At 39.5% G+C, this 12865-nt stretch overlaps 1 protein-coding gene across 1 annotated transcript; it reads left to right on the top strand.

The window, feature by feature from the left end:
* Nucleotides 1-535: 535 nt before the first annotated feature.
* LOC127157537 (cytosolic phospholipase A2 delta-like) lies at nt 536-12862 on the top strand (the record flags this gene model as incomplete). Its single annotated transcript, XM_051100771.1, has 22 exons — nt 536-3602; nt 4302-4408; nt 4900-4977; nt 5419-5491; nt 5664-5800; nt 6227-6358; nt 6435-6475; nt 6635-6677; nt 6825-6879; nt 7131-7333; nt 7453-7566; nt 7677-7711; nt 7905-8043; nt 8804-8940; nt 9076-9289; nt 9389-9506; nt 9630-9767; nt 9876-9983; nt 11840-12022; nt 12138-12307; nt 12382-12568; nt 12770-12862. Coding segments are annotated over exons 3-22 (2329 nt in total), but the record flags the coding sequence as incomplete, so codon positions are not given.
* Between the last annotated feature and the right edge of the window lie 3 nt (nt 12863-12865).

Here is a 12865-nt window from a genome sequence, read left to right as displayed (position 1 = left end):
GAGGTCTCGCCTGTCCACAAGTCAGCTCCTGAGGTCACGCCTGTTCCCAAGTCAGCTTCTGAGGTCACGCCTGTTCCCAAGTCAGCCTCTGAGGTCACGTCCGATCTCAAGCCTGCTCCAGAGCTCCCGTCTGGTCTCGAGCCTGCTCCAGAGGTCCCGTCTGGTCTCGAGTCTGCTCCAGAGGTCCCGTCTGGTCTCAGGTCTGCTCCAGAGGTCCCATCTGGTTTCAAGTCTGCTCCAGAGGCCTTCCCCATCGGAGAAGCTGCGCCAATGCCTCCAGAGGTGTCAGCGCTAGCTGTAGAACCTCTTATGGAGGGGGCGTTACCCTTTAAACTCTCTGCTTCTCCCTTTATTCTGTCTGGCTCCTCTGTCCCTGCTCTCCCCAGGTCCCAGACCATAACGCAGGTTCCTGCTCCGCCTCCTGTTCCGCCCCGGAGGGCTGCTCCGCCTCCTGTTCCGCCCCGGAGGGCTGCTCCGCCATCTTCCCCTATTCTGTCTACCTCCTCTGTCCCTGCTTTCCCCAGGTCCCAGACCGAGACGCGGATTCCTGTTCCGCCCTGGAGGGCTGCTGCGCCTCCTGCTCTGCCTCCTGTTCCGCCCTGGAGGGCTGCTCCGCCTCTTGCTCCGCCCCGGAGGGCTCCTGCGCCTCCTGTTCCGCCTCCTGCTCCGCCCTGGTGGGCTCCTGCGCCTCCTGCTTCACCCTGGAGGGCTCTTGCGTCGCCTGCTCCGCCTCCGGCTCTGCCCTGGAGGGCTCTTGCCCCGTTCGCTTCCCCCGTCCTGTCGGCTCCGCCCCGGCTCCCTGATTTACCGGTCCTGGCTCAGTCCCCAGGTCCCCCACCACTACATGGACCTGGCCCTCCATCGCTCCCCTGTTCCACCTCTGCTCCCCCCCCGCCGCCTTCCAGGACTGTCTGTGTTATGTCGTTTGGGAGCGTCTGGAAGCCGCTCTTTGGGAGGGGGCTATGTTATGGAGTGCCCTTGAACCCCACTAGAGGGCACTCCAGTATGAACTCTCTTTTGTTTTGTGTCCACTCAACCTACCTGGTTTCACTCTTGTCTGTGTGTCATGTGCTTATTGGTTCCACTGTTCCAGGTGTCCGTTTCCCATTGGTTAGTTTTGTCATGTGACCCCTTGTGTTTGATATAAAAGGCCACTCCTCCCCCCTTGTGTTTGCTGATTGTTGTTTAGCCTTTAACGTTTCCTGTGTTCCTTGTTCTTGTTTTTCCTTAGCCTAGTCTTTGTGTTTTTGACCTTGGATTGTTTCTGCATTTTTCGACCCTTGCTGCCTGCCCCGACCTTTTGAAGCATATGAAGCTGGATTTGCAAAATATGGTGCTTTCATACCTGCACAGAGCTTTGGGAGTAAATATTACCTCTGCCACATAGTGAAGAAATTCCGTGATTCTGGAATATTCTCCCTGTTGGGTAAATAGATGTAAATTTATTTAGATCTAAAATAAAGGTTAATGAATAAACATTAACTTAAAGATTGATGAATAATTGGTGGTTGTATTCAAAATATTATTCAAAAAGTGTTGTGTTGCGGGAATATGGAGCAGGATTTTCTATTTAAGTCTGACTCAGCTTTGGCATGTTGTCACTGGAGTGATCCCATCCTGGGCCAGCAAAATTGGGTAGCAAGTGAACCAAACAGGTGAGAGAAAGGCATTACAATGAGTAAGAGTACCTGAGCAAATAATAAATAATCTGTGTATTAAAGGTTTGGTTGTCTTTTAGCTTTGTGAAAAAGAAGTGTGTTAAAATGTATTGAATATGCACTTGTATATATACTGTTTATTTTTATTTTTTTAAATCTACACTTGCAGAACCTTTAAAAATAAGAACAAGCAGGTTGAACATGAAAGATTTTTCTCAGTTTTTCCTGAACATTTTTTTCAACAGTAAAACTACACAGATTGAGTAAATACATTAACAGTTGCTGTTACAATTTTGTGATGGCAAATATTCTGTTTTATGTTCAAATTTGTTTTATCTATATTCAAACAATGGAAAAAATGTCAACCTCCCTTATCTGTAGAGACAGATGACAACCCATCAACATCAGACACTCTTCAGGTCAGCCCTTTGACTAATTTGGCAAAAAGCTGAGCAATTTTCTGACCAGCCGCCCCATTATCAGCCAAGTGTTTATGCTTTTAACTTGAGCCTAATTAGTACCCTTTTGAATCGACTTAATCAAACTAAGCAAAGGCTTCATATTCCAAACTCTCTACCATGGCCAAGACCAAAGAGCTGTCCAAGGATGTCAGGAACAAGACTGTAGACCTACACAAGGCTGGAAAGGGCTACAAGACCATCACCAAGCAGCTTGGTGAAAAGTTGACAACAGTTGGTGCAATTATTCACAAATGGAGGAAACACAAAATAGTTGTCAGTCTCCCTTGGTCTGAGGCTCAGTGCAAGATCTCACCTCGTGGAGTTTCAATGATCATGAGAACGGTGAGGAATCAGCCTAGAGCTACACAGGAGGATCTTGTCAATGATCTCAAGGCAGCTGGGACCATAGTCACCAAGAAAACAACTGGTAACACAACGCAGTGAAGGACTGAAATCTGCTCAAGGAAGCACGTATAGGTCCGTCTGAAGTTTGCCAGTGAACATCTTAGTGATTCAGAGGAGAACTGGGTGAAAGTGTTGTAGTCAGATGAGACCAAAATTAAGCTCTTTGGCAACAACTGAACTCGCCGTGTTTGGAGGAGGATGACCCCAAGAACAACATTCTCACCGTCAAACATGGAGATGGAAACATTATGCTTTGGGGGTGTTTTTCTGCTAAGGGGACAGGACAACTGCACCGCATCAAAGGAATGATATACGGGGCCATCAGGGCCAGGGCATTGAAAATGAGTCATGGATGGGTATTCCAGCATGACAATGACCCAAAACACACGGCCAAGGCAACAAATAAGTGACTCAAGAAGAAGCGCATTAAGGTCCTGGAGTGGCCTAGCCAGTCTCCAGACCTTAATCCCATAAAAAATCTGTGGAGAGAGCTGAAGGTTTGAGTTGTCAAATGTCAGCCTCAAAACCTTAATGACTTGAAGAGGATCTGCAAAGAGGAGTGGGATAAAATCCCTCCTGAAATGTGTGCAAACCTGGTGGCAAACCACAAGAAACATCTGACCTCTGTGATTGACAACAAGAGTTTTGCCACCAAGTACTAAGTCATGTTTCGCAAAGGGGTCAAATACTTATTCACTCATTAAAATGCAAATCAATTTATAACTTTTTTGAAATGCATTTTTCTGAGCTGAGATTAGGAGCACTCTTTTAAATGGAGTGCTCTTAATCTCAGCTTGTTACTTGTATAAAAGACATCTGTCCACACAATGAATCAGATTCCAAACTCTCTACCATGGCCAAGACCAAAGAGCTGTCCAAGGATGTCAGGAACAAGACTGTAGACCTACACAAGGCTGGAATGGGCTACAAGACCATCGCCAAGCAGCTTGGTGAGAAGTTGACAACAGTTGGTGCGATTATTCACAAATGGAAGAAACACAAAATAGTTGACAGTCTCTCTTGGTCTGAGGATCAATGCAAGATCTCACCTTGTGGAGTTTCAATGATCATGAGAACGGTGAGGAATCAGCCCAGAACTACACAGGAGGATCTTGTCAATTATCTCAAGGCAGCTGAGACCATAGTCACCAAGAAAACAACTGTTAACACAATGCTGTGAAGGAGTAAAATCTGCTCAAGAAAGCACGTATAGGTCCGTCTGAAGTTTGCCAGTGAACATCTGAATGATTCAGAGGAGAACTGGGTGAAAGTGTTATAGTCAGATGAGACCAAAATCAAGCTCTTTGGCAACAACTCAACTCGCCATGTTTGGAGGAGGATGACCCCAAGAACATCATCCTCAAAGCTGAAGGTTCGAGCTGTCAAACGTCAGCCTCAAAATCTTAATGACTTGGAGAGGATCTAAAAAGAGGAGTGTGATAAAATCCCTCCTGAGATGAGTGCAAACATGGTGGCGAACCACAAGAAACATCTGACCTCTGTGATTGACAACAAGGGTTTTGCCATCAAGTACTAAGTCATGTTTTTCAAAGGGGTCAAATACTTATTCACTCATTTAAATTCAAATCAATTTATAAATTTTTTAAAATGCATTTTTCTGAATTTTTTTGTCGTTATTCCGTCTTTCACTGTTTAAATAAACCTACCATTAAAATTATAGACTGATCATTTCTTTGTCAGTAGCCAAATGTACAAAATCAGCAGATCAAATAATTTTTTCCTCACTGTATGCCTTTTCACTATTGTTTCCCTATAGAATGTCGTTGGGGTGTGTGCCGTATGCACCGCACGTCTATGACATCACTAAATAGTTTCACTATGACACTGCAGGATGGAGTTTCCTCTGGAATAAAAGCAGGCTTGGTAAGGGCATGAATAAATGACAAATATACAAACAAACCACACTAATAAAAACATCAACGACCAATGAATGACAACAGATTAAACCTTGAATTAGAAGGGGTGTGATAATCACAGCATGTTTAAATGAAAGAAGGATAGACTGGTATTCATGGACTTGCTGGGAGGGATTTCATAAACACATATCTTCCTTATAATATAACTGAAGTCTTAGGTTTATTAAAAGCATTATGAGCCTCCAGTATGTCAACTTAATTTTTGTAATCAAAGGTCCACACCAAACTTTTTTTTTTTTTTTTTTCACATTTAAGCAAGCTGTGTTTATCTCAGCATATTAACAAGAATTCTAAACATGGAAGAAGACTGCAAACAGAGGGAGGAGAATTGTAGATCCCACCCTCAGTATTTTAAACACAAGACACCATCAAATATTTTATCGGGTGCGAAGGGCAGCGAACAAACAAGTTTCTCTGGTTATCTGTATCACATCTCAGTTTACCGAGCAAAATTTTCATTTCATCTTTTGGCTTTGAGACTTGAGGCCTGCTGAGGAGACAACAACAATGCTGAAGGTACCCAAGCTCACAGATATTTAACTTTGATGAATTAACCTACTTGTTTGGTAGCATTGCTATTTTAGCGTAAAACCACAAATAGCAGCTTTGTGAACAGGTCTGAGCTTGATCAAAGATCCGTTATGACAGATTCCCAACCAGGGGAAATGATGTTCTTTGTAGTTATTGTGTTAACTCATTCAACTCCTTTTTAAAAAGAAGAAAAGAGTTGAGTTATATTTAAAACTCTTTGGCAACACTTGCTTGTTTTATCTAGTTAAAAAATGTAAAAGCTAAAACATTAACTTATTTATTTTAAGGGTTTTAACATTTTTTCCTAAATTACATAGTATATGTTGATCCCATCTTCTGTAAGAATATATATTGGTGTTACAAATTCTGATTAAAAAAAACTGCTACATCTGTCTAAACCAGTTTAATTTCATGTGTGTTTCACAGCAAGAGTTCATGCCATACTGGAACCTCAGTGTCACAGTGTTGCGGGGAAAATTCAATCGGTCGTATGACCTTTGTGAGTCCACCAGCACTCAAAATCATTGTGACTTGTGGTGAAATATTGTTAAAAATGCCTTAAAATGCATTCTGGTTGTATTATGTGTTTGTGTGCCTTTGTTGACTTTGATTAATACTACTTACTCCATCTAAGATATGTTTAGTGTGCTCAGACTTTGGTTTCTCTCCAGTTTCTAAATGTGACTGCTACGTCGTGTTAAAGTTACCCACGGCCTGTGCCTGCTGCCATCGCACCAAGACTGTAAAAAACAAAAATTCACCAAAATGGAATGAAACGTTTCATTTCAGAGTGCACAGCGGTGTCAAGGTGAGCAATTTTGGACACTTGAAAGAAAACTCTTTTAAAATAATGTGGTTGAATTTATTACTGAGGGTTTTCTTAACTTAAACATTCTGTTGCAACTGGACTTTGCCCTTCCAATCTCAGCTGTCAGCATGTAGTGATTCTCCACTCTCACTGTTCTTGCATAACAAGTGATGAATGACATGCTGGTGACGTCACTAACAGTCATATGCTGGTATATATATATATATAAAAAAAAATTGAATAATTGCTTCTAATCTATTTCAGTCATTTAATCCCCAAATTATTCCCTAATGGCCCAAAATGGTTCTATTGCCCTGGGGAAATAAGTTAAGAAATATTTTAGCACAAACTTTTTTTTAGTTGTTCCTGTTGTTGTTGTTGCATATTATCACACTATGTTCTAGCACTATGTTCTTGTCTCTTCAGAACATTCTGGAATTCCACATATATGATGCTGACAAGTCAACAAAAGATGATTACTGCTCCACCATCCTGTTTGACATTAATAACCTCACACCTGGAGAAAAGCTTAAAAAATGCTTTATTACAGAGGATAAGGTAGATAAGGTAGAAGCATTACAAATGTTAATTTAGTCCCATCCAGCTTTTTGATTATGATGTACTTTTCTTCCAGAAAAAGAGTGAGCTGTGGGTTGAGTTTGAGATGACTGCGAGGTGAGTGAAAATATTAACAATCAAAAATCATAATGGTGGTGTTATTAACCACTTAGAGCACATTTGTTAGTGATTATCCCCTTCCTCCTTATGAAAAACCATCACTTTTACATCAGTCTGAACTACTGTCGTTTTATCTTTTTCATTTTCTTTTTAAAGCTCTGATAAGCCTGAACCGTACCTCTCTAATGGAGTGCTGATGGTAAGAGTTTTGATAGATTAAAAAGAACAGGTTAGAAATGATCATGATATTCATGTAATATTATATTCCAGTATAAGCTCAGCTACAGCTAAACTAACTATGCTTTGGAAATCTTTGTTGAACAAAGCATTTTTCCCTCATTTTTAGGCAGGTCCCTTCTGTGCACTGGATGTCAAGGTGGAAAAATGTCTAAAGACTAAAGGTAAATAGAACACCACTGAATTATTTCTGGGTTTAGACGTATCTTTAATTCTGTCTGTACATCTCCTTTAATTAACCTCAATCTAATCGATATTTCAGTATATATAAGGCTTTATAATAAGCATGAGCAAATTTTATTTGTAAAAATTGTATTTTTAGTGAGAATTCTATTCCATAATTACAGTAAATATTCTAAAATAAAAGCAAAAAAGTGTTAGCTTTTATATAAATATGACCTTGTTCCTTTTTCAGATGCTGCATTAAGAACAGGGCAAAAAATGATGTGTTTCCCAGTGTTTAAATCAGCGGAGAAGGACATGATGTTAAAACTGCGAGGCGCACATAAGGAAGACTGTTTGATCCCATGCTCTGAGGAAAACCCCAGCTGCACTCCGACTTTTCGCTACTACATTAATCGAGACGTGGAGACCGAGTTTATTCTCATCCCACCAAAAGTGTGTCATTGAATAAATTGATGATTTTTTACCAAATCAACTGATCGAGCATGTATATCACACTAACAGAGAGTGTATAATGCTTGTTTTTTGTTTGCATGTTTACATGTTTTGTCCAGGCAGTGGGAGAAGTGAATGGGAAAAATCCAAAGACTGCAAAGATTCTGTCATCAGTCCCTATAAAACCATTACCAGCCAAACAGCAGATCAAACTCTCCATGCCTGTTAAACAGGTGAGTACTGGTCAAATCAAATTTGAATGGTATACATATATTTGTTCCAAAATAAAAAGAAAAGCAAATTACTCTCCAATCTCTTAATCTCCAATAATACACTATTTCAGGGTGAAGTGGATCTGCAACTAAGCACAGAGGCCCGGTAAACTACTTTAATGGCTTATCTCTAAATAGTTCAAGAATGTTTTACTTAGGATGTAATCCATCAACCAAACTTGTATGATCGTAGTTCAGTGAGACAAAGCAATGTAGACTACTAACATGTCCATAACTGGTTTCAGTCTGATTTCATTCATTTCTCAGAATAATCGTATGTGTGTGTATGTTTTCTGAAGCTCTGATGAAAAGTTGGATGTGCGCCTGGGGTTTGATATTCCAGTGGAAGAAAATAATTTTCTGGCCATGAGACGAAAAGTCGTATCACAAGCTCTTCAGAAAGCTTTGAATCTCAGCTCTCCACCTGAGCCTAGCAAGGCAAGAAAACAAACACAAACTTGAGTACAAACACATTCAACAGACACACACTTCCTGGCGGAGTGACCTGACATGCAATTTTACTATTGTTCCCATCATTTTTAATTTCATGTATAAATGTATTTATTTATTTATATATTAATAATTTAATTTTTGCGACACAGAAATAAGCTATTTTTGTAAATGTGCAAGAATTCCGATACATTAAAGCAACACTATATAACTTTTTTAAAAACTGTTCAAAATTTACAAACTGTATATAATGAGCGAGTACATGAGCGAGATCATGATGATCTTCCAGACCGCGTTTTTGTCTTATCCCGAATCACTACGGTATACTTATAATAGGTGCTTATATTTGGACTAACCTGGTCAGGTCGTCACCGCTGCGGAGTAACACATACTTGCGTGAATCGCCATAGACATAAACTTAGAAAAGTAGCTCCGGTTAGAATGTTCTTCCGTGGTATGCGTGCAGAGCGCCAACAGTTACATAGTGTTGCTTTAAGTAGAACAACAACATATGTGCAATTAAACTATATGCACTACAAACCAGTGTGTTTATAATTATGACAATACAGTAAAATAAGGATAAGAAATACCAGTTTGCAGTATCAAGCAGCATAACGGACTGTTTTATTACGCAGTGTTATTTATTCAAAACAACTGGAATTTTGCTAATTCAATTCCTAAATTGCCAGCTTTTGCGTTTAAAATAAGGTGGATATGGCATATTTATAAGCTTGATATGACTGATCAGGTCCCATTGGTGGCTGTGGTGTGCTCTGGGGGCGGGACCAGGGCGATGATTGGCACATTTGGAGGCCTAAGAGCTCTGCAGAAACTCCAGCTTCTTGATGCAGTCAGCTACATCACAGGGGTTTCTGGCTCCACCTGGTGAGTATAAAGAAGTAATACAAGCCTGTACAATTCTAAAGCAGTGATTCTCTTTGGGTTCTGCTTCAAAACCAGATTTTACATTGGATATTAAATCATTGAACATCTGACCCTTATTGTTATTTTCTTTTATAGGACTATGGCTTCTCTTTATGGTGATGCTAACTGGTCAAACAATGACATAAATGAGGTTATGGAGTCTGTAAAGGAAGAGATCTCGAAAAGTGTGTTTAGTGTATTTTCCCTGGATCGCTACAAAGAGAGGATGGAAGAGAGAGAGAAAGAAGGACACCTTGTGTCTCTCATTGACATGTGGGGTCTGGCTATAGAGTACCTCATACAAGGAAAGGTACTGAATTCCTTTAATAGCACAAAGGCAACATTTAAGCATAAATAAATTCAAATAAGTTTCTCCATCAGAAATGTCAAAAATTCTTTCCCTCCTCAGAAAAAGATGGGTACACTATCTGACCAGCAGATGGCACTATCAAAGGGCCAGAACCCTCTACCTATCTACACAGCTCTCAACATGAAGAATGGCAAGACTGCATGTACCATAGAGGCTGGTAAGTACTGACTTTAATTAATATGGTTTATAATTTAATTATGTTTTCCTCAACAGATTGAGAACAACTATAATTGCTTACAGTAATGTTAACCATGTTTGTCTTTGTTCTCTTCTCCTTTAGAATGGTGTGAGTTCACCCCATATGAGGTTGGATTTACCAAATATGGTGCCTTCATACCTGCACAGAACTTTGGGAGTGAATATTACCTTGGTCACATGGTCAAGAAACTCCCTGAATCTGGAATATATTCTCTATTGGGTAAATATTTTCAAAAATTCCAAAGGTTAATTAATGGTAATCAACTTTTAGTTAGAGATAGTGATTGGATGTATTTAAAATGATAGTTAAAATGTGTTGTGTTTGCAGGAATATGGAGCAGTGTTTTCTCTCTGAGTCTGACTCAGCTTTGGACTGTTGTCACAGGAAAGATCCCATCCTGGGCCAGCAAGCTTGGGGAAGACGTGAACCAAACAGGTAAGAGAAAGTCATGACAATGTGTAGGAGTACCCTAGCAATTATTACCCATGCAGTTTATCAAAAGTATGGCTGCCTTTCAACTTTATCACAAGTACCCTTGTGAAAAAGTAGCGTGTTAAATTGTATTGAATATGCACTTGCATGCACTTGTGTTTCTTTCTTTCTTAGTTTACATTTGCACATAATGTAGTGTTAATAAAATAAAAGGCCACTTAAGTGTACTTAAAGATTACACTTTCATGACTTTCTAAGCACACTCAAGTACACATTTTGTAACTGTACTTTGTAATAATATTAAATTGCAGGTTTTGCTTTAAAGTACATTTTAAACCATGTTTTTATATTCTTTTGTCATGCTTTAAAGTACACTTTTTTTGATGAGTTGACTAACAAGCATGTTAAGTACTTGAATATAATTTTAACTGTGTTATTCGATATTACATTTGAAGTTAATACATTTAATTTTAAATGCACAAAATTGTAACATCTTCATTACAAGTGTGCAATTATATATTTAAATACATAACATACAAAATTCGATAGAAATGACATTAAATTGTATTTTAGTTTATCATAAATGCCAAATGCAGCACATTTGGCAGAACAGTTTAACCATTACTTAAGTGGGTCATCTCTTCCAGAACAAAAAATTACAGATGATGTACTCACCCCCTTGTCATCCCAGAAGTTCATGTCTTCCTTTCTTCAGTCCTAAAAAAATATATTTTTTGAGGGAAACATTTTAGGATTTTTCTCCATGTAATGGACTTCTATGGTGTCCCCAAATTTGAACTTCCAAAATGTAGTTTAAATGCAGCTTCAAATGGCTCTAAATAATCCCAGCTGAGGAATAAGGGTCTTATCTAGCAAAACGATCGTTTATTTTCTAAAATTACAATTTATATACTTTTTAACCTCAAACGCTTGTCTTGTCTAGCTCGGCTTGAACTGTTTTTTTTTTCCTCATTTTCTTCTCCAACTTCAAAATCGTCCTATATCACTGTTTTTACCTTTTTTTTTGTAAAGGGTGTTTGATTTTTTTTTGCATGTTCACTTTGTAAACTCTGGGTTGGTACTTTTGCAGCGATGTAGGATGATTTTGCATTTGGAGGAGAAAATGAGATGGGAGTTTTTAGATGTACCCTAACTTTCATGACCGGAAAAAACAGACTTCATACAGAGCTAGACAAGACAAACATTTGAGGTTAAAAAGTATATAAATTGAAATTTGTTTTTGGAAAACAACCAACCAGTTCACTAGATAAGACCCTTATTCCTTGGCTGGAATTGTTTAGAGCCCTTTGAAGCTGCATTTAAACTGCATTTTGGAAATTCAAATTTGGGGGCACCATAGAAGTCCATTACATGGAGAGAAATCCTGAAATGTTTTCCTCAAAAAACATAATTTCTTTACGACTAAAGAAAGAACGGTATAGACATCTTGGTTGACAAGGGGGTGCACCATCTGTAAATTTTTGTTCTTGAAGCGCAGATCCGTTTCCTCTCTGGAGAAGCATTCAATCTTTGCTCTTGCAAACTTTGCCATATAAATAGGAAATCTGTCATGGTGCAAGCGCAGCTGGCTTTTAAAGGAAATGGGAGATGAGACTCTGATGCCCAAAACACACCAATAACTTATTAAGAGAATAGGTACACCCATTTTGGACCATGCGCCTGCCGCGTCAGCCGTTTTTTTTCTGTCGTTTAACTAGCAGAAGTAGATTCGGACATGCCCTAAGTGCACATGAGCCATGAGCTTCAGACCATGCACTCAGATCATCAAATTAGGGCCCATAATTTTCAAATGTATATATAAAAACAATAAAAAATGTCCCTTCCTCCCTTATCTGCAGAGAAAGGTAAGAAACCATCAGCGTCAAAAGAACCTGTGCAGCTCTGCCCTATGACTGATTTGGAAGAAAAGCTGAGCAACTTTCTGACCAGACGCCCCATCATTAGCCAAGTCTTCAACTTCCTTAGAGGCTTCCAGCTGCACAAGGACTACAGTGAGAACTGTGACTTCACCACATGTAAAGGTCAGAACATCATTTATGCTTTTGAGTTCAGCACAATTAGTAGCCTACCATTCCCTTTTTTTAATCAGTTTAAACAAACTGGCCAAGACTTCATTATAAAGTGGACTTTCTACAGACACACATCCAGACGCCTTCCCAAACTCCCTGACACCAGCAGACGACAAACTTGACTTGGTGGACAGTGCTTTTGTCCTCAAATCAGGATTTCCTCCTTTGTTACGTCCTACCAGACGCGCAGATGTCATTCTGTCTCTGAACTACGCTTGGGATTCAGACCACTTCAAGGTAAGGGAGAACAGAAATATTTGGCAGAAATATCTTGATAAAAATGTGATTCTATTGTTTCTTTGTGTCTATAGGTCCTTAAGCAAACACAGGAGTACTGCGCTGATCGCAAGATCGCATTTCCACAGATCGATTACAAAAAGTTGGAGTCTGAGCCGATTAGGGAAGTTTATGTGTTTGAAGATAAAGAGAATCCAGAAGCTCCCATTGTGATTCACTTTCCTTTGATCAATATCTCATTCAAGCAGTTCAAGTCTCCTGGTGAGTACCGCCATTTGTAACCAGTAAGTTGGTGTTATTAAAGGGAAAAGTAAAGTCATATGATAGCAAACGATTTTCATTTTGTTTAAACTACTCCTTTAAGAATCTTCGATAGAGCTTTTCCTTTTGCTTTAAGATACACAGTCGATTTCAAATTGTATTTCTATCAGCTAAAAGCAATTGTGTCTGTTTGTGTGGCAGGAGTGAGGAGAGAGGGTACGGAGGAGATCGAGGAGGGAGATTTTGATATTGACTTCACCAGTATGTTCTGTCCATTCGGCACTCACAAGCTTACAT

This window comes from Labeo rohita, unplaced genomic scaffold, assembly GCF_022985175.1.
Source record: "Labeo rohita strain BAU-BD-2019 unplaced genomic scaffold, IGBB_LRoh.1.0 scaffold_1101, whole genome shotgun sequence".
NCBI lineage: Eukaryota > Metazoa > Chordata > Actinopteri > Cypriniformes > Cyprinidae > Labeo > Labeo rohita.
The sequence above is the reverse complement of the archived record's forward strand: the minus strand, read 5'-3'. Positions and strand labels throughout refer to the sequence as shown.